At 50.5% G+C, this 25,101-nt stretch overlaps 1 protein-coding gene across 5 annotated transcripts in view; it reads left to right on the plus strand.

Moving 5' to 3' along the window:
* CTIF (cap binding complex dependent translation initiation factor) overlaps positions 1-25,101 on the plus strand; it is a 279,877-nt gene that overhangs the window by 92,652 nt on the left and 162,124 nt on the right. For all 5 annotated transcript variants that reach the window (XM_045065609.1, XM_045065610.1, XM_045065611.1 and 2 more), the window contains 3 exons: positions 13,653-13,726; positions 14,896-15,000; positions 20,396-20,471. In XM_045065609.1, coding sequence (XP_044921544.1) covers positions 13,653-13,726; positions 14,896-15,000; positions 20,396-20,471 — 255 coding nt within the window. The remainder of the gene's footprint in view (positions 1-13,652; positions 13,727-14,895; positions 15,001-20,395; positions 20,472-25,101) is intronic.

Raw genomic sequence — 25,101 nt, forward strand, 5'->3', positions numbered from 1 at the left:
GAGCTGGGGCCGACCTCTTCCTCCCACATCAGACCCAGAGCTAAGCAGATCTCTACCCTAAAATGCTGTGGGCTCTCAGGATGACCAGAGGGTCAGAGGCTACCTGATCCAACCCCCAACCCTACAGTGTAGGAGCCCCCTCATGCGGCTGTTGAGCTGTGGGGCATTTCCAGTAATGGGGAGTTCACGCCTTCAAAAGGCATCTCAGAATGTTGTTGGGCAGCTCCATGGCTGTTTGCTCTCCCATGGCAGTCCAGTATGAAGAATCTGTGTTTTAAGCTAAATATCCTCATTCCTGCACTTGTTTCCCTTAGTCGTGGTTATGTTGGTTCGTTCCTCTATTTATCTGTTTTTTCACACCTTGATTTGATCAGCATGTCATCACAGAGGGCAGTTTGCTGGGAAATGGGATGGCAAAGGTGATGGGCACTGTCTCTGTTTACACAAAGGTTAGAGAGGAGAAGACAAACACTTACACTGCAGTGCTGAGATGTCTGGGGCATGACCTGATGGTTCACGGGTCCCATCCCATCCTGGGTTACCCTCCTGGGAGCACTGGAGCTACGGACTATGATTCCACCCACGCCTCCCTGAACCAAACACAGTCCTGCTGGCATGATCTGATTCTGCAGACTCTGGTGTTCCTAGCATGTAAGCCTCTGTTTTCCAGAAGATACCACCTATCCCTGTCCTCCAGGTGCCTTTGACTCCAGCTCACTTGAAGGAACCAGGCTACCCCATTTGTAACAGTATCAATGGTTGACTTGTAGGGAAACAGTCAGCAGCCATCCACTAAGCCTCCACTGTCAGTTTCATGAGCCACGTGGCCTGGTCTCTATTCCTCAGAGAACCTGGAGTCTGCTTAGAGAAGTAAGACTTTCTCTAGTGGGAAAGCAACAGTCCAGAGCAGCATGAGATTACAGGCAGGAGAGGGGCTGGTGCCTGTGGGGGACCTTACAGAGGGCAGAGGAGGTCAGATGCACAGCAAGAGGAAGGAGGCACCATGCTGCCATGGTAACAGCACTGGACTGAGAGCAAAGAGACATGAGTTCTAACCCCCTTCCCTCTGACTGACTATTCAATCATGGGGGTGAGACACATTGTCTTTCAGTAACCTGTTTCCCTCTGAAAAAGGAGATGATCTAGACATAAGGCCATCAAAATATTTTGTTAAAAAATACAGACCTAGGGGCGCCTGGGTGGCTCAGTGGGTTAAGCCGCTGCCTTCAGCTCAGGTCATGATCTCAGGGTCCTGGGATGGAGTCCTGCATCGGGCTCTCTGTTCAGAAGGGAGCCTGCTTCCCTCTTTCTCTCTCTCTGCCTGCCTCTCTGTCTACGTGATCTCTCTCTGTCAAATAAATAAATAAAAATCTTAAAAAAAAAAAAAAACAGACCTAAATTTCTGCTTTGGGGAAGATGGAGTAGATGTTCTTTTTTATATTCCTTCTTCTAAGGAAAACTAAAATCCTGGTCATTCTATATAAAATATAAAATTCTGAAAGGTAGAGATAGGAAGGCAGACCAGCTAGGGTTTGGGGGACCCGAGCAAGGACAGAGTCATAATTTTCCTGGGTTTCCTTTTTACCTCTAACATCCCAGACTTGGGGCCAAAGAAGGCGGTAACCAGAACATGGCAGGGGACACAGAGTTTTAAAGTCCCAATAAAAGTCTGATCTCTGTAAGCAAAGGTCCAGGCAAAGGGCAACCTATCAAAATAGAAAAGTTTTAGACAATGATTGCTCTACTCCAGCCAAGTAGCACAGAACAGAGTGTGGGTCCACCCTCACCCACACCAGCAAAACCCATTGAGAGTCTAAAATGCCCCTCTCAGAGAGTTGTATAAGCCCTCTCACCTCTACTGGGGTGATGTCAGAGAAGCCCAGGCAGGAAACTGAGCCCTTCATTCCTGCCAGCTCATAAGAAGGGCCCCTGGCCACCCCCATGGTATTATTGGAGACCCTGTGGGAGCCTGGACTTGCGTCCCTACTCAGCAGTACTAAGGCACCCCTTCTCTCCTTGCTGGGTTGTGTCAGAGGAAAGTCTAACAGGAAGACGAGACTTCCACTATTGCCAAGTGGTAGTGAGACCACCCCCATGGCAGGGTACATGGGGGACTCTGTGGAGTCCTGGAACTCTCGCCTCCATGGAGCAGTAACAAGTGCACCCCAAAACTGAGGCTATGCCCCCCACCTTTCCCTGCCACAGTGTTATCACAAACAACCAGGTAACACAGAAGACTTAATATGATTCAGTGTCTCATAACATAACATGTAAGTGCCCTCATTGCAATAAAAAATCATATGTCTTACTAAGAACCAGAAATACTTCAAACTAAATGGAAAGAAAGACAATCACTAGATGTCAACACTGAGATGAGAATTTGAACTTTATCAACATTGAAAACTTTGCTCTGGAAAAACCTCTGTTTAGAGGTTGAAGAGACAAATTACAGAAAGGGAGAGAATTTTGTAAAACATGTATCTGGCAAAAGGACTAGTATCCAGAATATATAAAGAATTCCCCAGACTCAGCATGTGAAACAGCGCAGTTAGAAAATGGACAAAAGATATGAAGAGACATTTTTTCCCTGTAGAAAGAGAATGTACAGATGGCAAATAAGCCCGCAAAAACAAGATGTGCCACATCATTAGCTGTAAGGGAAATGCAAATTAAAGCCACAGTGAGAGATTTCACACCTATCAAAATAGCTAATAAAAAAAATAGTGACAACACCGAGTACTGGTGAAGATACAGAGCCACTGGATCACTCATACTTAGCTGGTAGGAGTGTAAAGTGCTGCTGACATTCTGGAAAACGATTTGGCAGTTTCTTAAAAGACTAAACCTGCAAATACCATCTGATCCAGCAGTTTCACTCCCGGGTGTTTATCCCAGAGAAATGAAAACTTATGTTCACACACAAACCTGTACTCAAATGTTTATAGCAGCTTTATTCATAAAGCCCCAAACTGGAAACCACCCAGCTGTCCTCCAACAGGTGAACAGTTGGAACAAGCTGTGGTGATCAACAGTAAAAAGAATCAGCGAGTGACACATGCAGAAACCTGTGTGAATCCCCAGGGAATTGTGCCAAGTAAAAAAAGCCAATCCCCCAAAGTTACGTACTCTGATTTTGTATATATAACATTCCTGAAATGACAAGAGGATAGGAATGGGGACTAGGTGAGCAGTTCAAGGATTAGAGAAGGGAGGGGCAGAATGAAGTGGGTTGGGGACAAAAGGGCATCAGGTGGGAACCTTGTGCTGATGGAAATGTTCTGCATCTTGACCGTATCAACATCAGTATCCTGACTTTACTATTGAGCAATACTTTTACCAGTGTACTCATGGGGGAAACTGAGTAAAGCGTACAGGGGATCTCTGTGTTATTTCTTAGAGCAGGATGTGAATCTACAATTCTCTAAGATAAAAGTAAACTTTTTTAAAGAACAGAACATTTTGTTTCATCAGAATCTTTCGGCAAGATCCCATAAGGAAAAGAAAAGGGACAAAACTGCTTGATGAGGTAGAGGAAAGAGTAGCCCATCTGCTGTCTCTCCCATTCTATCTACCTCATTGCTCTGGGAACACCTCTGTAGAAGCCCCGGGTCACCTCTTAGACCCGATGAACTCTCAGTTCCTTTCCTCCCTGGACTTCTGTGGTTCTGAGTCTGGGGCTGATGGGTAGGGAATATCCCTGGGGCTTGGGGAGCTTCAAGAAGGCCTAGTGGGGAGCCTTGGAGGTTGGGATCCTTTCCCTGCAGAGGGGCATGCGACAGTGTGGATGACTGAGGACACCGGAATGGCCCCCCATTATTTCAGCAGATGCTGAATAGGAAGCCAGCCAGAAGGGCCCTGTCATGGGGCCCAGGCCAGGACAAGTTCAAGTAACGTGGCCTTTAAATCCAAAAGCACAAAGTTAGTTAGCCAAAGAGAGTGGGGAGAATGGGTTGGATTCAGAGAAGTATCCTTGGTCACAGGCTTCAGTCATTATCATCTACATATCCCTTTGGGTTTTAAACTCAAAGACAGTGGGGTCTAGTAAAGAGGGAAGGGACAGAATGAATGTATAGATGAGAAAGTTCCAGAATGAAAGGAATGCCCTTTCCTGCTCCTGAACTCAGTTCTGGTGCCACCAGGAGGCCCTCTATGCTGGTCTTTGTTCTGCCATTCCCCTGCCTCAAAGATCCTTCTATTGTAGGGGCATTAAAATATTGGGGGAGGGGGTCTATCATCGTCTTTCCCACCAGCATGTGGGATGCTGTCCTTGGTGCTGAACACACGCATGCATAAACGCGCTCGCTCTCTCTCTCTCTCTCTCTCTCTCTCACACACACACACACACACACACACACACACACACACGGAGTTACTAGGATAGGACTGTTTGTCAAATTCTGGTTTAATTGGAGCCTCAGGGGAGTTTGAGACCTGACCTATAGGAAGGCCCTCCTTAGATCCGGGAGATGCCTTTAGGGGCCTTTGGTGCCAGTATCTCATATGGTGCACCTACTCTCCCCATCCCAAATGGGGAGTCCTTGGCCCCGTTCAAAGTCTTATGGTGCAGAGGGGGCAGCACAGGTCCAAGGAGCCGACTGACTCTTCTGAGCCCTCCAGGATGCAGCTTGCAGACCTGGATTCCTGCTTTCCCCACTTTAAGTCCAAACCATGTTGTTACTCGCCCAGAGTTTTCCTGGAGTTCTAGAGGCCTTCTGGTCTCACCCCCAAAGCCAGCAGCAGTGGTGGCAGGCATCGTGTCATGTGCTGCTTCACCACATGCCATCTTCTATTGTTCTTTATGTTTCCATGACTCCTGGTTGGGTGGTGAGACCTTTGAGGGCAGGGATGATAGCCTCAGGACTAGGACTGTGCTAGTCCACTTCTGTGGGTGATAGATCAGGGCTAAGGCAGGGGAGTTGGGGCAGGGTCCTTGGAGAGGAAGGAGAGAAGTTACATCTGTTGTCTACAAGGATGACCCTCCCCATCAGCTACTCCAGGAACCTGTGTCCCTGAAGTAAGGGGACCCACGTGAGGGTCAGGCTTGCTGTTGGCCCTCATGATGCACAGAATCTGTAGAAGAACATTCTACACTGAGAAGGGAGATGGACTGGGATAGTGAGCCCTCTGAGGGTGTCCAGCACTGGGCTGTGCATACACAGCTACTCCCCTACTGGACTGTAGCTGTGGGATGCCAGGACCAAAGGCTGGCCACCCCTGCCTCTGTGTCCCCTGGCAGAGCAAACAAATAGCAGGGATACTGGGGAAGTCCAGACCAGCTTCCTCTACCTGGAGCTTCAAGCTTCACCTGTGACCCTCCTGGGAATGCGGGCAGTCCTGCTGCTGGCGGATATCTGATTCAGTCAAGTTCTGCTTAGTCACTAAACCCTCACAGCCAGAAATTGTCGACACCTACACACACACACATGCACAAGCAAAAACCACTCCGTGGTTGTGTACTAATACAGCAAAGAGGAGGGTTTATTTTCCCACTGCTCCTGACTTAGCACGTTTTTCTAGCATACAGTGATTCACTCCCACCAAGTTTCATTCACTCAGACACAGAGCCCCATGCCCCCCACCATCTTTACAAAGCCTGGCTCACACCCCCAGATTCCCTCTTCACTTCACTGCCGGCAGTTTACTCCCTCCGCCCGCACTGCCTTCCCAGTCGTGGGCAGAGATGGACTCAGAGAACCCAGCTGTCTGTGGGGGATGGATACCTTACTGCCTTACAGCCATCTGCCGTGGGGTCACAGTTTATTTGGGTCATGGAACTGCATGGTGCCACGGAACTGCACGGTGCCACGGGTAAGAGCATAAACTCCGAGTCATGCTGTCTACATTCCCCTCCTGGGAACTAGCTCTCTGAACACAGGCAGGTTCTCTGAGCCTCCGTTTTCTCATCCGTGAAATGGGGCTTCCTAAGCTTGTAACCAGATTGAAATGCTCAGAGGATGACCAGTGTTTGGTCGGTGCCGCCTCAGTGCCTTTGCTGTTGTCATCGTCCAGTGTCCAGGCTCCCCGCCTGGCTGGGCAACAGCCCACAGCAGCCCTGCCCGAGCTGGGGGGAGCCATGCACACCTGCGGGCCCCTCAGAGGTGGCTCCAGCCTCCCTGCCCACGGGAAAGCTGTTTTCTTTTCTTTTCCACAGAGTTTAAAGTGCTCATTATCTCTTTGTGCTCTGTTCTGAGAGCAGCACGGTTCACCCTGGCATGAGGCCCCCTAATTGCCAGGGAAAGGGACTGTTGTGAAGGATTCGGCAGCATTTAAGTGCTAAAAACCATCCACTGAAAAGGGTGGTTGCTTCTGATTAGGCTTCTCAGAACCTCAGCCTTGCAGCGACCTGGGGGGTGGGGAACAGGGGCTGGCCGAACCCCTGGGCTGGGGCGGGGATGGGGCTCAGAGAAAAGCTGCGGCCACGGGAATGGCAAACTGGGAGATGTTCTTGAGGAAGCCCATGCGGTATTCGGGGGTGGGGGGGGCTCTCAGTGCCTGGACACCCGGATTATTGCTCAAAAGTATTTAATGAATGAAGCTGGGTCCTGCAGCTATGATGAGGGGGTAAGTGGGCAGAGGGATGCAACAAAATTGAAGCCAGAGTTCCCAGTTGAGAGGATGCAGAATCACTAGGGAAGAATATTAGAAGACCGTTTCCCAAAGTAGGTTCTGTGGAACCCTGGTCTTGCAATAAATAAATAAATAAATAGAATTGCTCTGTGGAATAAAGAGGAAGGATGGGGTGGTTTTTGGCCAAAGGAATTTGGGGAATACTGCGTACTATATGGCTACCTACTTGAAGGGTCAACATCTGTCCAAGGCCGATAAAGGCACCGAGTAGTTTTGCAATAAAGAGATTTATTTAACAATCTTTTAACCCAGTGTATCCCAAATGTTTGATGAGGGAACCTTTTTTTTTTCTGTGCCCCACAAAACCCTTCTAATCTCCAGTGTTTCTAAAAGTGTGTTTCGTGGACCACCCCAGCTGCACTCAATTTAACCTAGCAACACTCCTCTCTCCACATGACTCTGATGCATACTGACATCTGAGGCCCAGTGGGCTTGTGTTTCTAGAACACCACCGGGAAGCCATGCAGTCAGAGTCGGGAAGCGCTGGACGTGCTGTGGGCTCCTGGGGCACAAGCTTTAAGGACATTGCCGAGGGGCAGAGAGGAGGGGTCTCGAGCTGGTTCCTGTCAGAGACAAAGACGGGGGACAGGTAGGACCTTTGTTTCTCTGAGTCCAGGAAAAGCACAGTGGTCCAAAGAGGAATAGAATCCCGTATCTTGGGTAGCACAGTGTGACATCAGAGCCCTTCCCACTGACACCACGCATTACTAGTGCACCGGGGAAGCCGAGGCTCAAGAGTACAGGGAGGGCCTGGGAACAAGCCAGGCCCCGGTCACCCTCTGCTCTATCCTCTGCTTGTCCTCGCCACTCACGTGGCTCCTCAGTGTAAGGGGTGATTTAGAGAGTGAGGTGGGTCTGGCTCCAGGTGTGAGGTTCCAGAAATCAGACTGCTGTCTGCCTGTCTGTGGGTCTCTCTGGAAGGCCCTGCCCCACAGTAACCTACAAGCTTCTTGGGCACACGGATAAACCTGTCTGCAGTCATAAGAGCGTTTTGTGGATCAGGTGGCGTGTAGGTTGGGGGTGTTGCAAGTTTGAGGATAGGTGTCCGGAACTCAGGAAAGGAGACTATTCAGACACTTCACAGGCTTAGATGGGATCTGAAGCCTCCCGGTCAGCTTGGATGCTGCCAGCGCATGGCTGGGGCACTGGGGATGGCCGTGTGAAGCTCTTGGTTCCTGGTGGTCTGGTTTCGCTGTGGCTCTGCCCGGTGAGGTCTGGCTCCTCTGGGCAGGGCCCAGGGCCGCTACCTCAACACTGACAAGGAACAGCATAGGAAGGCTCAGCAGGTGCGGTTCTGCCATCTCTGGGCTGATTTGGTGGAGATTGATTTTGCTTCCAAGTGCCAGGCAATGTCCCCAGCCCCTGCTGAGAATTGGTTGTGTGCATCCTTATATGCCTGTCATATTCCATTGCAACAGCTCTGAGGAAACGTCCAGATTCATGTTATATGCTGTGCATATTGTGTCGAATAGAGTGACAATAAATAGGTCAGCCCCTGGGACCCAGACTTCCATCGAGAGCTTCTCCAGGCTTGCCCTCTCACCTGTTAATGGGGTGACCTTCCTGTCCCATTCGGCACAGACCGGACAAGCTGCTGGCCCACAGCCCTTGGCACCTCCAGCTCGCGACCCAAGGACCCTCCTTCTTGCCCAGGGCCATCACGCCTCCTGGGCTGCCAAGTGGCACAGCTCCGGGGTCTTGTCCACATTATTGTTTTCCTGGTTGTGACCTTCCATCCCTTTATCATAGTCATTCTCTCTCCTGCCCTTGTGCCTCGCTCTTCAGTGACCTTGAATCCTAGTTTGGTAGATCGATCTTGACATCCCAGTCTGTGACTCCATCATTTAGGCTCGAAAGCAGCTGGTAGAATCTATTTAATCAGTTGACAGCACTGGAAGCAGACTGTATGCCTAGCTTGGCCACTGTGGAGGGCCAAGAAGAGAGGGTAGCTGCTCTAGTCGAGGGGCTTACAACCTACTTGGGCTCGTGGATGGGCTTCAGGGACATTATGCTAAGTGAAGTCAGCTGGTCACAAAAAGACAAATCCTGTGTGATTCCATTCAGGTGAGGTATCAGAGAGGAACAAATCATGGAGACAGAAAGTAGGAAGGTGGGGGTGGGGTTCGGGAGAGGGGAGATGGGGAGCTCGCATCCAGTGGGATTGGAGGCCCAGTTTTACGGGGTGAGAGGAGTTCTGGAGAAGGATGGCAATGAGGACTGCACAACCACGCGAATGTACCTAACGCCACTGGACTGTGCACCTGGAAATGGTTAAGATGGTAAACTTTAGGTTATCTGCATTTTACTGCAGGAAAACAATTTGGGGGGGAAACTTGCCTTGAAGAGTACCATTCTTTTTTTTTTTTTTTAATTTATTTATTTGAAGGAGAGAGTGTGTGTGTGCAAGTTGGAGAAAGGGCAGAGGGAGAAGGAGGGAGAAAATCTCCAGCAGACTCCCCGCCAAGCATGGAGCCTGACATGGGGCTCGATCTCATGACCCTCATGACATCTCAGCTGAAATTACAAGTCAGATGCTTAACTAACTGAGCCACCCAGGCACCCCAAGATTTAACATTCTTATAAGGGAACCATTGACAAGCAATGGTCGTAAGCTGAATTTGTAGGTGCCATCAGTTGGGTATTTAAAGCATCAGGGATCAGAGAAAGAGAGACTTTGTGTGCTACTCTGAAGGACAGTGAACTTCGCTCTGGGTGAGGTCTCAGACACATACTTCAGAAGCAGAATTTATTTGTTTATTTGATTTTGTTGTTGTTTTTTGACCTTTGCATTTGAAATGCTCTACTACCCACAGGGGCTGGCTAGGTCAATAGAGTGTGTGACTCTTGATCTCAGGGTCACAAGTTCAAGCTCCATGTTGGGCATGAAGCCTACTAACAAAAAAAAAAAAAAAATGTGAAATGTGCCTGGATTCTGAGGTTTGAGGCCTGGAAAGGGTGTTGTGGACATGCCAGATAACATCTCAGGAGGCCTGGGAGCTGTCTCCTTGGGGGTTGATTGTGTGTCTCTCTAGCCATGTGCAATTTCAGAGTTGCATTTGAAGCAAGCCAGATGCCAGGAGCTGGGATGGGGAGGATGATGAAACAACTCAAGAAGGGAGGAAGACGGGGTGATCTGGAACATTAGCAGTCAGCTGATTGGAAGACTGAAAATGATGCCATAACTGATTAGCGATGTCTGCCACTGGTGGGAAGGGGCTTGGCAGCAGCATGCGTGCCAGAAGAAACCCATCTGGAGCACACAGTATTGCACTCTCAGAGACCACTTTACTTAAATACAAAGAATCTCAAGTCCAGACTTCACTAAGGTCACAAGGCATGGTCACTGTGGCAGGAGGAAAACATAAGCTTAGGGAAGACGGCGGAAGTTTATTGAGGTGAAGGTCAGCTCAGCAGACATATTGTAGGCAGTGAGCAAAGAGCCATGGGGGTCCAGTGAGGTGCCTGCCAGCCAGTGTCTCTGATCCAGAACAGGAGAGGGGTGTCGAAAAGCAGATGGAGTGAGAACTGCCACAGGTGAGCTCTGCAGCCACACCTCACCTTGCAGGGGTAGTACATTCAGGACAGAGCATGGTGACTGCAGCTTGGGAGGTCAGATGAGCTTCCTGGAGGAGGCAAGCTTTGATGGAGATGGACAGGCGAGGAGCAAGATGGGCTTGGTAGGACACTGTCAGTAATGAAAGGAATCGTGGGACCACAGGACTACACAGGTGTGGGTAGGAAGGACCCAGGTGCACAGAGCTGCCGTCTGGCACCATACAGAGAGGCTTATGGCCCGAGTAAATGTGGTTGATTGACAAGAAGATTGTGGCACAGTGGAAAGAGAAGGAGCTCTCAGGGCATGGGGAGGGAGGAGAAAGCTTTGTCACTTAGACCCTAGGGCTTCTGGCTGCTGATGCCATCAAGAGAGGCCAGTCCTGATATTACTGATGAGCTCTGAGGTCGTGCCCACTCTCCTTTGTTCCCTCAGCCACACACACGCCCTCCCCCACCCCCCCAGTTTACTGCTCTCCCTTTTCCCCACAGCCCCTCATTGTCTCCTGCCGGTGTCTGCTCGGAGCCCAGCGCTTGGGCCCCTCTGCTGGGAGGCTGGGCTACTCAGCCTCTCCACTGGCCAGTGTGCCCCCTCTCCTTTTGATTGATTAAAGGCTGACATGCACCTGCAAACTGCTTGCTCTCCCTGGAAACTAAGCTGGTTTCCACGTGAGGAGCCAGTGAGTCGGGCATGCTGAGTACAGTACAGTAAGGGAGGAGAACGTGCTTACCAGCTCCGGCCAATGTGAAGTGAATGAGAAGAATCCAAAACAAAACCAAACCCTCCCCGCCCCCATCATGGGCCTTCTCTGTCAAGATGCTGGCGTCTGCCGTCGCTGGGAGAGGTAGGGGTGGGGTCACCAAGCCCACTTCAGGTTCTTTTCTAGTCCACAGGGGCTTTGTTCAACAGGCTGTGGGGCGATGTTGGCCGCAGGGGAATGGCCACCAGGGAAAATAGCACGTGGGACTTTTCAGGGGCTGGCCCCTTGGTAGGGTTGAATGTTGGGAGTCAGAAACCAACCTGAGCCGGCATGGATCTGGACTTGTCTACCCAGGCTGCTGTGTTTGTAGGCTTTGGGAAACCCTAGGGCTCAGGTGTTGGGTATGGCTGTGAGGACAGGAGAAGGTCACAGGGTTGGGGCAGGGGCAACTGGTGACTGCGGGAGGAAGGGACATGACTGACCACCCTCACAAAGGGCGTTTGTGGACAGGTGGATAGTTGATTGCCATATTAGTTTGCTAGGGCTGCTTGATTTTACATTTCTGATCCCCATACTGGGTTGACCTAGTGAAAGTTATAGTCATCCCACAGTTCTGGAGTCCAGAAATCTGAAATCAGGGAGTTGGCAGAGCCATGATCTCTGTGAAGGCACCAAGGAAGGATCTGGTCCAGGCCTCCCTCCCAGCTCCCCGTGGTTCCTCGGCTTGTGGCAGCATGACTCCAGTTTCCCCATGGAGTCCTCCCTCTGTGCGTGTCTGTCTCTATGTCCAAATTTCCTCTTTTTATAATGAGACCAGGCTTACTGCGTTAGGGCCCACCCGTGTGATGTCATCTTAACTAATTCCATCTGCAACCACCTTATTCCCAAGTAGAGTTACATTCTGAGGTACTGGGGGTTAGAACTTCAACATACGAATTGGAGAGGGCCACCATGCAACCCCAACAGTCACTGAGGTGCACTTGTGGGGCCTCTAGGAAGTCCTGGCCAGGACAGAGTGGGTCATGTTGGAGATCACCAACTCACGTAGGGCTTGGGACCCCTGGACACTCTCCAGGCTGCTGTGCTCCACAGAGCCCCTAAAGTTATCTAGAATACCCTGTGTGTCCTGCTGTTTCTACACACCAACCCCTTTGCCAGGATGACTCTGTCCCTGCTCTTCCCTCTGCTTGCATGACCCTCATGAATACTTGTATCCCCTGTTCAAGGGAAGACTGCAGGAAACTTGCCTGTGCTACTGTGGCCCCTTGAATCAGTATACATATCACACTGTCTTAAAATTTTTTATTACATGTGTGTCATCACACACCATTCTTTGCAGTCAGGGCCTGTGACTTTTCCACTTCTGTGTCTTCAGTGTCTGGCCAGGCCTAGCTTCATGGCAAGGTCTCAAAAGAAGCTTGTCCAGTGTTGGAGCTAAAGGACCTGAGATGTGGCAGGTTTGGGGAGAGATCAGTCATAAAGACAGGGGATGCTACCAGGAATCTAACCAGGAGGTCCTAAAACACATGGAAAATGTGCACATATCACATGTGTACAGTTGAGTGGGTTTTCACAAGCTGAACACATTTATGTAACCAGCACCCAGATTGAAAAACAGAACATTACCAGCTCACCCATGGCTCCCACCCCACCCCCGGCTTCTATCTAAACTCTATCTCCTCAAGTTTGTTAATTTGCCTATCCTTGAACTTGATATAAATTAAGTCATAGAGTTGGTACTTTTTTGTGTCTGGGTTCTTTTGTTCTACTTTGTGTTTTGGGGGATTGACTTCTGCTGTTGTATGTTGCTCTAATTTGTTCATTCTCCCTGCCGTGTAATAGTCCAGTATGTGAATATACCCCAGTTTATATGTCTGGTCAATTTCCGGTAAGCGTGGATGTATTAGGCATAGGACTGTTCTGTACCTCTGTGCTTCACTGCTGCTGGGGAACATCTGTGCACATTTCGCTAGTGTTTGTTCCTGGGTGTGACTTCTGGGTCATGAGTCGCGCACACTCTCAGATGTACTGGAGGTGGAAGTATTGATGATGAGCGTGGACTGTAGGGGTAACGAGGGATGGATGACATCAGGAGTGAAGGCAAGTTGCCAGAGAACTTGGAGAGATCATTAGCCAAGGGGCAGAGAAGCCAAATTGTAGAGACTGGATGGAATAAAGTGCTTTCTGTCTACGGGATAGATCATGTAGGGGACATTGGAGGACAAAGACTGGAGGGAGTTGACTTAGAGAATTTAATCGCTGGTGTATGTAACCTTGGTCAATGGGGGCCTCTCTGTGCTGCCTGGTTTTGGGAAGTGGGGGCTTAACCCTAGAGGAAGTCAGCCCCTCAACATGGACCTGCCACCGTGTCTGGCTTTGCAGAATCTCCATGCCTGGGAAGAAGCCACTGCTATCTGGCTGGCGATGGTGGCAGCAGCTCATTAGTGTGGCAGCATTGAGTAGAGAGCGATGGACTGAGGGCAGCAGAGACCCATGCTATTTCTATACCTGCCTGTGCAGTTGTCAGACACCATCAAAGTGAGGGCCTATGCCTGGGGGGACACCAGGGGTCCTTGTGACTCTTACTGGGCGCACCAGCAAGGATGCTCACCCTAGTGGCTCTCTCAAGCCCACAGGCTGCCCAGAATGACCAACTGAGGGGGGAGAGGGAAGGCCTCTGCAGCCCTCTCTGTGAATGGGCCTTTGCCCACTTGTTCTCAGTGTCCTGAACTAGGAAATGACACCACCCTTTTCATTCCCCGTCTTTTCCAGAATGGCAGCAAAGACAACTCTCTGGACATGCTGGGCACGGATATCTGGGCAGCCAACACCTTTGATTCCTTCAGGTAAGCTCCCCGTGGTGTATGCCTCTGCCTGGGGCTTCTTGTCCTTACAGAAGCCCCATGGGGTCTTTGGAAGTTGAGTAAATGTTGAGCGTTCACTGATCAAGAAGTAGAGAGAAACAAAGAGGGGGCAAAGTAGAAAGGATGAGACCGCTGAGGAAGGAGTTCAGAGAGAGAGAATGGAGATCAAAGGAAGGCAAATGAGGGGAAAAGAGAATCCAAGGGAAAGAGAGAAAGAGAAGGAAAGGGAGGCTGAGAGAGGGTTGGTGGGAAGAGAAGACAGATGCTAATAGTTCAACCACAGGGAAGCGGGAGAGAAGACAGAGGGGTGGACTGGTGGTTGGCAGAGCAAAGGGAAATGGCGCATAGCCGACGATGGAGGCTATGGCTGCAGGGAGGTCCGGAGGAGGGAAGGGCTTTCAGGAGTTCAGACTCTGGAAGGTTCCTGATAGACTAAGTTGGAAGAACAGGTATAGGCCAGGGCTACCTCAGTATGGGGGGACGGTGCCCTTGAAAGGTTTGCTAATGGGTACATACCATCTGTTCATTCCTCTGGGGAGGGATGGCTTCGGACTGTGGATGGTAGTTACCCTTTAGCTCCACTCTGCCGCTGGCTTGGGGCTGGCCAACACTGGGCATGCTTCAGGCCTATCCCTGGCTCAGACTCCAGTTTGCACAGAATGGAAGCACCATGGTCTCCTGGGCCTGGGGCTGATGGCACCTGGCCTCCTGGCACCTGCCTTATCTCCTCAGAGCCGCCTTGCCGCCATTTTGAGCTGCTGTCAGAAGCTTCTGGTTTTCTCTCCAGCCTTCCTCACATGTAGGTGTGAGAGCAAACTCTGGGGTGTTTTAGAGGGACCGCTCGCTGTAGGATAGGCCGCAGACCGACACTTGTGTTTTACCGGCACACATTATGGCATAGCGAGGTTGAAGAGAGGTGAGGGCTTGGCACGCAGCCTCCTGCCCCTGTGTCTGTGAGCAGAGCTGACACCACAGGCTCCATTCTGAGTGAGGGGTCTCTGTCGACCCTGCCCTTGGCTGGTGGATGCCCTCCCCGTCCTGCCCACCTCTTTGTGAGGACACTCCCTGCCAGGCTTGTGCCTACTTGTCTGGTGCCCATCAGGAACTGGGCTGGCCGCCCCCTTACCTCCTTACCTTTTCTCATCCTCCAGTGGTGCCACCTGGGACCTGCAGCCCGAAAAGCTAGACTTCACCCAGTTCCACCGGAAGCTGAGACATACGCCCAAGCAGCCCCTGCCTCATATCGACCGGGAAGGGTAAGCGGTGACCAGGGGCTCTTACACAGGGGTGGGAGGGGTTGCAGCCATCCAGGGGTTAACAGGGGCCTTTCCCTAGGTGGGCAGACAGACATCTCTGCTGCACCGGGGACACCCAGGTGGCTGATGTCCGGAGAGCTCTCTGCCTAGAACCGCAGACTCACGGGCCTCTCTCCACCCTTCCCTGTCCAGCCTCCTCCACCCGCACCGCCCGCTCCTCTTCCTGACCACTGCGGCTCTGCTTGTCCACGATCAAGTGCAGTGGGTCTCACTTTGGATCGGGGCCACTGGGAGACTTGGTAAAACAGCCAGAACATCCTGAACGCTGATTCGGGAGGTCTGGGGTAGGGCCCGAGAATGGGCATTCCTAACAAGTTCCCAGGGGATGCTGGTCCCGCTGGACCAGGGACCCCCACTTTGAGAACCACTGGTAGTGTTTGTTTTTATACCAAGTTGTCCCATCCTCTGCTTTTTTCATATATCACTGTTGCCTTCTTCTCTTGATGATCCGCCCGGGCCTGGGCTGACCTCAGGACAGCAATGTGACTGACCCAGGGGAATAAGACAGATGGTTTTTTTTTTTTTTTGGCCTTTCTTTTTTTAAAAAATAATTGTTATTCATTTAGAATTCCCGTAACAATGCATTCACCATTTTAAAGTGTCCAGTTTCATTTCGCTTAGTATTTTCATAATATGGGGTAACTACCACCTCCCTGTAGTTTCAGAACATTTTCAACACCCCAGAATAGAATCACATCCTCTAAGCAGTTATGCCCCAGCCCTCTCTTACACCTGGTGACCACCAGTGTGCTTTCTGTTTCTGTGAATTTACCTCTTCTAGAAGTTTCTTGAAATGGGATCATACAAGGTCTTTACACTCTGGCTTCTTTCCCTCAGCATAATTTTTTGAGGTTCATCCACATTATGTAGCATCTATTAGCCCTTTGTTCCTTTTTGTGGCTGCGTAATATTCCATCCCGTGGCTCTGTCCCTGTTTGTCCATTCATCTGCTAATAGGGATTTGTGTTCTCTCCATGCCCTGGCTATTGTGAATGATTCGGTCATGAACCTTCGTATCCAAGTACTTGTTTCAGTCCCTGTTTTCAGTTCTTTTGGGTATGGGCCTGGGGATGAAATTGCTTAGTCATATGGTCCAATTCTGACACCAGTTCTGTCATGTGTTTGTTTTTTCCTCCAACACCACCAAGCAGTTTTTTGATACCAGCTGAGTGTCCCACGATTTGGCTCAATTCTAACCCAGTCTACCTGGAAACACCATCAGACCCCACAGGCTTAGGCTGAGAGCTCAGTCCTACATACTGTCCCTTTCCCCCATTACAGAAGGCCAGGTCGTCACCTGTGCTTCAGATCTCTGACTCTAGGTTGTAGGTCCAGCGACCCCCTCCCTGGCTTCTATGGATTTGCTGGGGCGTGAGGGGCACGGGAGTTGGGAAAACACTGTACTCACTAGATGACTGGTTGATATAAAGGCATATAACTCAGGAACGGCCAGATGGAAGAGATGCATAGGAGAAGAATGGGGAAAGCTGCCAAGCTTCATGCCCTGTCCAGAGTGCCAGTCTCCCAGAATCCCTGCGTGAGCTCCTCCCCGAGGCCCTCCAAAGCCTCTCCTTTGGGGCTTTTTTGGGAACTTCATTACATAGTCATGACTGATTGAATCACTGGCCATTGGCCCCTTTCCCCTCCCTGAAGTCAGAGTTAGGACTGGAAATTCTAACCCTCCCATCACAAAGTTAGGTCCCCTGTCAAACAGGCCCCTTAGGTTCCCTAAGTGTTTTTGCCAGAGTCGCTACATTAACATAACAAAAGATGCCATTATCTCTGTCTTGGCTTAAGGAATTCCAAGGATTTTAGGAGCTCTGTACCAGGACTGGGGAAGAAGACCAAATAGATCTTCTATAAATCACAATACCACCCATAGTAATTCCATGTTTTAAGCTTGTGAGGAACTGCCAAACGATTTTCCACTGAGGCTGTGTATTTTCCCACCAGCAATGCTCAGGGCTTCTGATTTTTCCACATCTTTCCCAACACTGGTTGTTCTCCTCTTTTCTTTTTTTTTTATTATGCTGATGACTTTTACTTTTCCTTCCAGTCCCTTCCTGTCCACTCCTGACTCCTGTCACTGCAGATGTGAACATAACTGAGATTATTGGTTATGTTAAACGTAACTGCCTCTCACCTGCTCCCCACCCCACTCCCCAGCAGGCACCCCTTCTCTGACACTCTGGTCTCACCAGGGCCTTGAGCAACAGCCTGGGGAGGGAGGTGCTTTTGTCCCTATTCCAGATATGAGAGAAACGTAGCTCAGAGAGGCAGACTAACTTGCCCAAGTAGACAAGCCATGATTTAATGCCTTCTGATGCTATCCAGTGCTCAGGTCACCACACCAGAGTATCTTCGAAGCAGCTTAAGCTCCTTAAAATTCCATGCAAACTCATGTGCTTGTGGAAATTTTTCTGGGGAGAGACCCATCACTTGCCTGTACTTTCCCAGGGGACCCCAGGCTCTCATTACGGCTCCTTTTTCCATTGTCCCCCCGTGTGGGTTCCATCAGAACTCCCTAGAGCATTTTTGCTTGGGTAGAGAGGAGAGGTGGCCTTCAGCATGGAGGTGCCCTCTTAGAATGGGATAGAGCAGAGGTGAGACCCGGGCCCCCCAGGTTCGGGGTGGGGGATGGGGATCCTGAGTGTACCGTCCAGTGGCCACCTTGTGGCAGGAACTGTGTCACCCTTAGAGGCCAGCCATACTGGGGACGGACGCCACATGCCCAGCCACTGCAGCATCCCTCAGAAGCAGGGGACCAAGGTTGGTTGCCAAGGCTTCCCGCAGACCATGTTTCCATGGAGGGACAGAAATCAGAGAAGGCTGTTGCCTTGGAAACCCTGTTGGCAGCAGTGACTCAGCTGGTCTGTGGCAACCTTCTGCCCTCCGAACCTGCAGTTCCTCCAGGGAGTTCTGAACCCCAGACAGGATGGGTCTAAGGGGACAGCAGCCCCCCTTGCACACGGTCTCCTTCTGCCCCCAGGGGCCGCTGAGGTGAGGATGAAAGACCGGGCCTGTGCTGAGCTAAGCTGGTGCCTAGTGTGTGCTTGGAGCCTGGGGCAGCTGGGAGTCCAGAGATGGGGGGTGGCACACGTGACCCGGGGGAGAGGGTGTCAGCCATTGCAGTCAGCCAATGGTCCCCAGCTTCCTCCCTCCCATTGCCATGCTGTGTATGAAATCCAGAGGCAAGCCATCGGTACCTTCACTGGCCAGCCTGCAGTGAGAAGGCAGCCGGATGTTTCCAGACCTCTTTCCGCCTCCCTGTGTGCTTGCAGCCCAGGGCATCAGGAGGCTGCAGCCGGGCTGACGTGCCTCTCCCACCCCAGCTCCACCTCCCAGAACCAGCCCTCTTAGCACCATCTTGCCCCCTTACCCACCCCCATCTGCCACACTCTGCCGGCAGGAACGCTGACATCCCATACTTGGGCTTAGCTCCAGGCCACTGCCTTGCTGCCCTCTGCCCAGGACATTCTCCCGCGTTCTCTGCTTGGCCAGCTCAGGACCCGCCTCCCTCCCTCTGCCCCAGACCATTCTGGATGCCTCTGGACGGTCTGGGCAGCATTCCTCGTGGTTCCCGTGCTGCCCCCTGTTGCCCCTGAGAGGCCCAGTCTATGCACTGTTTACACTGGGGCCCAACCCGAGCCGGAGCCTACACAGAAACACTTGTTGAACGGGGGGGGGGGGGGGGGGGGGGGGGGGGGGGGGGGGGGGGGGGTAGATGTCCTCCTACCCTCTTCCACCCAAGCCTTTCTGGGATATGCGGCCACTGGGCTCCTCTGTCTGTAAGGCTTTCAAGATGCTTATCACATGCTGCCCCCTACTGGTGATGGGGCTCACTGCCCTGTTAGATGAGTTGAGGGTTTGTTTCCCAAGAACTGTGAGTTGTGGAGGGCAGGAACTACACCAGATTTCTTTTCCATGACTCCAAGGGAAGTTGACAGGGCCAGAAAAATAGACGCTCAGTAAATATTGAACAAATACATGCTCTGAAATTTGAGAGTTGCATTAATTCTGCAGCTGGAAAATTCTGTAGCTATCACACCGGGCAGCCCTCACGGTGCCTGGGTCTCTAATAATAACAATGAGAGCAGTGGTCACTAATCCATCCTGAGCACCGTTTCAAGTGTTCGCCTCACGCCATTTAAAACTCACTCAACCTACGGAGGCGGGAGCATTATTATCCTCACTTCGACAGATTGCGGGAACTAGGAGGCACAGAGAAGTGAGTAACTTGCGTGGGCTGAGGTCAGCTACAAAGTCTAGGCTCTTAATCAGTCTCTGTGCTGGCGCTCTTCCCCCGGCAGCAGCCAAGACAGTGGCAGTGAAATAGTAGCAAAACAGTAATAGTAGGAATAGTAGTAAGATAGTTGTAAATCATGTTAGTACTAGGAGTAGTAGCCCTAGTGGGAATAATGTATTTACCGTATTTATCTTATTAGAATTTGATGTAATTATTGCCCGTAGTTACCATAATAATATGTGTACCATTGAATATGGTATATAAATACAGATGTGTGTATATGGGGGCGTACGGGTGTGCACGTATGTGAATACCAAGCATGATTCTAAGTGCTTAGATACATGAACTGATTTAATCCTCCTGCCACTACTCTTGATCCTCAGAACCTCCAGAGAGGTTAAGAGAGTCATAGGATCACCCAGTTAGTAAGGGATGCAGCTGGGGTTCCAGCCTGGCAGTCCAGTCCCAGAGTCTTTCAATCGCAGGAGACGTGGGTGATGGATAGCAAATCAAGGCCAGTGTCTGCAGCCTGATGATAGGGCTGCCTGCAGAGGGCATGAAGACAAAGCATTGGCATCTGAGAGGGCTTGCTGGATTGGCCCAGAGGGAGGCTGAGGAAGGAGAAATCCCTGTTGCCGGCCTGTGTGACCTCAAGAAAGTTGCTTAGTCTTTCTGTTCATTTGTTGTCCCTCTGGTATAATGCGGGAGATGATGGGCTTTTGCAGGAGCTGTGACAGGTTTGGGGGTATTCGTCAGAAGGAACTTAGCATCTTTGCCTGGAAGGATCAAAGGGAGCTCTGGGACCTCTGTTAACCTCCCCAATGGATGTCACATTAGTGATCCCTGCCCCTGGACTCATCCCAGCACTCCCACCCGTACAACGTCCTTCATTCTCGAGGCAGGGCCCATGTTGCCAGGCCTGGGGAAGGAGGGCATGCTTCTCCAGGGCTGTTTCCTCGGGATGGGACTGACTAGTCCTGCAGGCCTTCGGGAGGCAGGGCCAGGTGTCTGCTCTTTCTGCTTGCCGGGCCGGGATAGGATGCATAAACCTGCCAACTTTTCAGTGCCTTTCTGTCTTTTCTGATTCAGGTGTGGAAAAGGGAAGCTAGAAGACGGGGATAGCATCAACCTGAACGACATCGAGAAGGTTCTTCCAGCCTGGCAGGTAAGTACAGGAGCAGAGTCTCCAACCCCTCCAGCCAGGTCTGGATCCTCGGTGTGGGCAGAGCCTACATGTTCTTTTGGCCCCTTGCTCCAGCAGGGTGGGACTGGGTGTCCCTGAAGCAGTAAATGGGTAGGGGTAGGTGCCCGCCGACGGCCAGTCCCATGGTGATGCGTGTGGCAGCACACTCTTGGCTGTGCTGTAGGCATCGGTGGCAGGCCTGAGAGCTCCCAGAGGTGAAACGGGGCCGTGCTCTGGCAACTCGGAGCCCTTGGAAATTTTCTGTCCCTTGACCTGAAGTCTCTGCAGGTGAGGCGTCCTGCGGTGTGTTCTAGTGGGACGTGGGACTGCTGGGATTTCCAGCATGGTCAGGGCTATTTTTAGGCTTTTGAAAGTGGAGTTGTCCTGCCAGCCTCCAGGTATCCTCTGTGCTTGCTGATATTATCATCGATTGGGCTCCTTTCCCTGAATTAAGCCAGGCTCTGGGACAATAGGATCCACTCAGCAAAGAGCAGATCTGAGTTCTCTAGATGTTTCTGGTGCAGAAATAGTAGGAATCTGCATCCGGGCATGGCACTGGGACCTGCCACAGCCGAGTAAGAAACAGTCTCCAAGGTGACTGAGCCCACCCCGCCAGTGATCTGCCACCACACTCACCATATCCTGCTTTCCTTCCCACCTGAATCTCATGCCACTTCACCTTCACCCATTCTCTCCCTCCTCCCTTTGTGCTTGTCCCATTTGGGGGGTTCAGTGTCCATGCCTCAGGCCCATTAATGGGAGACGATCAAATGCCCAGTCAAGGTCTCAGCAATCTGAAGAGGATGGGCCTTGAGCTGGTTTTTTCTTTGTTTTTTCTACTTGGCGTTTATTGTCTTTCTTAGATCTTAGATCTATTAATCCAATTTGGATAACCTTCAGCCACCATGTCCTCCCACTGCTGGGATTCCAGTGATACGTCTGCTGTGTTTCTTCCTATTTTCCCATGGCTCCTCAAACTCTGCTAATTTTTTTTTAAGTCTTTCTTCTCAGTGTGCTTCGTTTTGAATAGTTCCCATTGCTGTGTCTTCAAGTTCATTAGTCTTTTTTTGCAAAGCCTAACCTAGCATTAATACCATCTAGGATATTGTTCATTTCGGATATTGTGTTGTTCATGTCTAGAAATTCCGTTTAGATCTTTTTTTCTCTGTCTTCCATGTCTCTCTTCTTCCTGCCCATGCTTTCCCCAATCTTCTTGAGCATAAGGAATATATTGATAATAACTGTTTTAAGGTTCTTCTCTACTGCTTCTGCCATCCATGTCATCTAAGTGTCTGTTTGTATTCATTGATTTTTCTCCTGGAAATATTTTTGTATGCGTCCTGGTGATTTTAGATTAGTTGCCAGGTATTGGGAATTTTACATTGTTGGGTGCTGGATTTTGTTGGTATTCATTTACGCATCCAGGGGATTGTTCTGGAACACAGTTAAGTTACTTCAGAAGAGTTTGATCTTTTCAAGGCTTGTTTTTAAAGCCTTGTTAGGTGGAAGGCCTTTAGTCTATGATACCTCTTACTCCACTACTGAGTCAATACCCTTCTGAGATTGCTACCCAATAGAAGTGTTTCAACCTCATCCACTGGGAACACAGAATGTTTCTAGCCCTGTGTGATCTCAGAGGATTTTTCTGTCCATTCCTTTTAGGAAGCCTTCTACTGGCTCTGGAAGTTTCCCCACACACATGCACAAATTAGTGCTCAGTCAGAGACACGATGGTCTGCAGATTTCTGGATTTCTCTTCTCTGGTGCTCTGCCTTGAAAATTCTAGTTGCCTCAGACTCCCTGAATTTTGAACTCTGTCCCCGTAACTCACTGAGACCACTTGGCTCTGTGTAGACTACTCCCCCTATGTTGTAGTCTAGAAATTCTCTTCCAGGCACCAGACTGGAGCACAGATAGGGCTCACCTCATTACAAAGGGAAATGTGTGACCTTCTGGTGGAGAAACCTGCCAGAGTCTAATTTGACCATATGACTGAGGTTAACATCATTAGCAACGGGATGGGTAGCCACCGTGTGCTGTCTGGTGTGCTGCACGGGAAATCCAACAGCATTTCCAAGGGGTCTCCTGCTAAGAAAGCATGGCCCGAGTCTGATCATAAGGAAACAAATGTAAGGACATTCCCTTGAACTGCTTGTATATGAAAGACAAGAAAAGACCAAGGAATCTTCCAGGTCGGAGGAGCCTAAAGAGGCAGACTGAAAGCCATGTGTGTTCTTTGCTGAGATCCTGGACCAGAAGACTTTATCAGACAGTTGGAGAATGTGAATGGGGATCTGGGGAAGGGGACAGTAGTGACGCCTGGGTGTCGGTGTCCTGACCTGAAGGGCTAGATGACGGCTCTATAGTGAAGTGTCCTTGTTTCTGAGAAATACACAGTAGAGGATTTGAGGAATATGGGGCTTCCTGTCTGCAGCTTGTCCTCAAATGTTTAGAGAAAATAAAAATAATGGGTATGGAGATGCACAGATGAACTGAAGAGCAAATGGTGAGCTTTAATAGTCGGGAACTCTGAGTGAGGAGCATAGGGAAGTTCTTTGTATCGTCCTTACAACTTTCTTGTAAGTTTGGGAGAAAAAGAATCCGTATCTTCAGCCATGGTGTGTAGGTCAATGGCATGGAATATCCCAGTGCACGGAGCATCCTCTGGGCTGGATCTGTATTCAGTTATCACCGCTAATATAAAGCTAGCTTTGGTGCAAAAGATAAAAGGATAACGTACTCAGAAATTACTATTTTATTGCTCCATTCCTAAATGCTTACAGCATTCGTGGTTGATAGAAAAAGTTGTTTGAGAGACACAGATCCAAGTGAGAATCCAAATTCCCCTGCCCTAGGTGAGGTGTTCACCCTTTGGCCAGAAGCGGGGGACATCCTAGCCAGGAAGGTAACTCGTATGACCTCTTTCTCCTATTTGGTGCCTGTCTCCTAGCTCCCTGGGGAGCAGAGCAGAGTGGAGGGACTTTCATTTACGTTTGAAGGGCAGGAAGAGCTGTGCCCCTGGCTGGGGGAGGCAGCAGAGCTCAGGAGTTAAGGGCTTGGCATATGGACCCCAGATATAGACTTCATGGCATCCTGGTCCTGCCATTGACTAAGCCAAGGAAATGGGCTAACTACTTATCCTTGTTCTGCCTCAGTTTCCTCCTGTGTAAAATGAAGATAATGGCAGTCCCTACTTCAGAGGGGGGTTGGCGAAGATTGAGTACTGAGTTCATGTGCAGCATTGAGAACAGTGCCTGGTGCTCCCTCCTGGGGTGGGCTCCCCTGGCCTGGTTCAGAGACGGGAGAGGGAGCAGTTCCCTGTGTCCCACCCTGGGCACTTTTCCTAAGTGACCTCCCAGCAGTGCAGAAAGATTGCACTAGAAGTCAGGAGAATCAAGCTGCAGACTTCCACCCCAGAAATGCTGTCACCTCCCCTCCCTCCGCCTCAGTTTACTCATCGGTAGAATGACTCAGTTGGACTAGATCACAGGTCTGCAAACTGTGAAGCTCTTGGATTTTTCAGAGCTGCCTTGGGGGTCCTACTAGGAGTGGGGAGGCTGGAGAAGCAGTTTCAGTGGCCCCTACTTGGCCTCACCCAGAACTGCTCTGCTGTTGTCTCTAAACCAGTCTACTATGAATTGTTTCATTAGAGGAAATGGTTCTACTACTAATCCGATGGTGAGAATCATCAGGCAAGCACATATTCCACATTTTCTCTCTTTCTTCCAGGGAACAATAAGTCAGCAAGCACTCCTGGTTCTCCGGGGCCGCATCTGACACTTACAGTCTTAGGGGCTTCTGGTTGTGGAGGTCTTCCCCACCGTCATCTCTATATGCAGTGGGGGTCCACACAGCCATCCGGGCTTTGGTGCTTCCATGCACACATGCCACTGTGAGTCAGCTTTACCCCTGGAAAACTCGGAGCAGTTAGGGCCCTAAACCCATGGTACTGAACCTGGGCTGCATATGAGATCTGTCTGGGAAGCTTTTAAGTCTACAGCTTTCTGGTCTTAACCTAGACCCACTGCATGAATTATCTCCTACTGCATAATAAATGCTTCAACATCTAACAGCTTAAAAAACAAAAAACAAAAAACAGACATTTACCATCCCATGTACATTCATGGGGCCAGGAATCTGGGAACTGCTTGGCTGGGGGTTCTGGCTCAAGGGGTCTCTCCTGAAGCTGTTGTCCAGCTGATGGCCAAGGCTGCAGCCATCTGAAGGCTTGACTGGGGCCAGAGGGCCTCCTTCCATCATGGCCCCTCACCCACCTCCCCCGGTTCCACCTTGTTTGTTGGCTCAACGCCTCATTTCCTTACCCTGCGGGCCTCTTCCTAAACTGCCAAGTGTCCTCACAAACATGGCAGTGGTCTTCCTCCAAGCAAGTGATCTGAGAGAGAGAGAGCATCCAACATAGAAGTCTCAATCTTTCGTACCGGAGTCTCAGAAGTGACATGCTCTCCCTCTGCCACATGCCGTATATCAGTTGCAAACACACCAACCCTGGCCCAGTGCAGAAGGGACTGCGCAACGGTGTGACTGTCAGCAGGCAGGGGTCACTGGGGCCGGTGACCACACCCACTGACTCATACCCAGGAATGTATATTTT

The sequence above is a fragment of the Mustela putorius genome, unplaced genomic scaffold (genome assembly GCF_011764305.1).
Source record: "Mustela putorius furo isolate JIRA1106 unplaced genomic scaffold, ASM1176430v1.1 tig00003858_pilon_pilon_pilon, whole genome shotgun sequence".
NCBI lineage: Eukaryota > Metazoa > Chordata > Mammalia > Carnivora > Mustelidae > Mustela > Mustela putorius.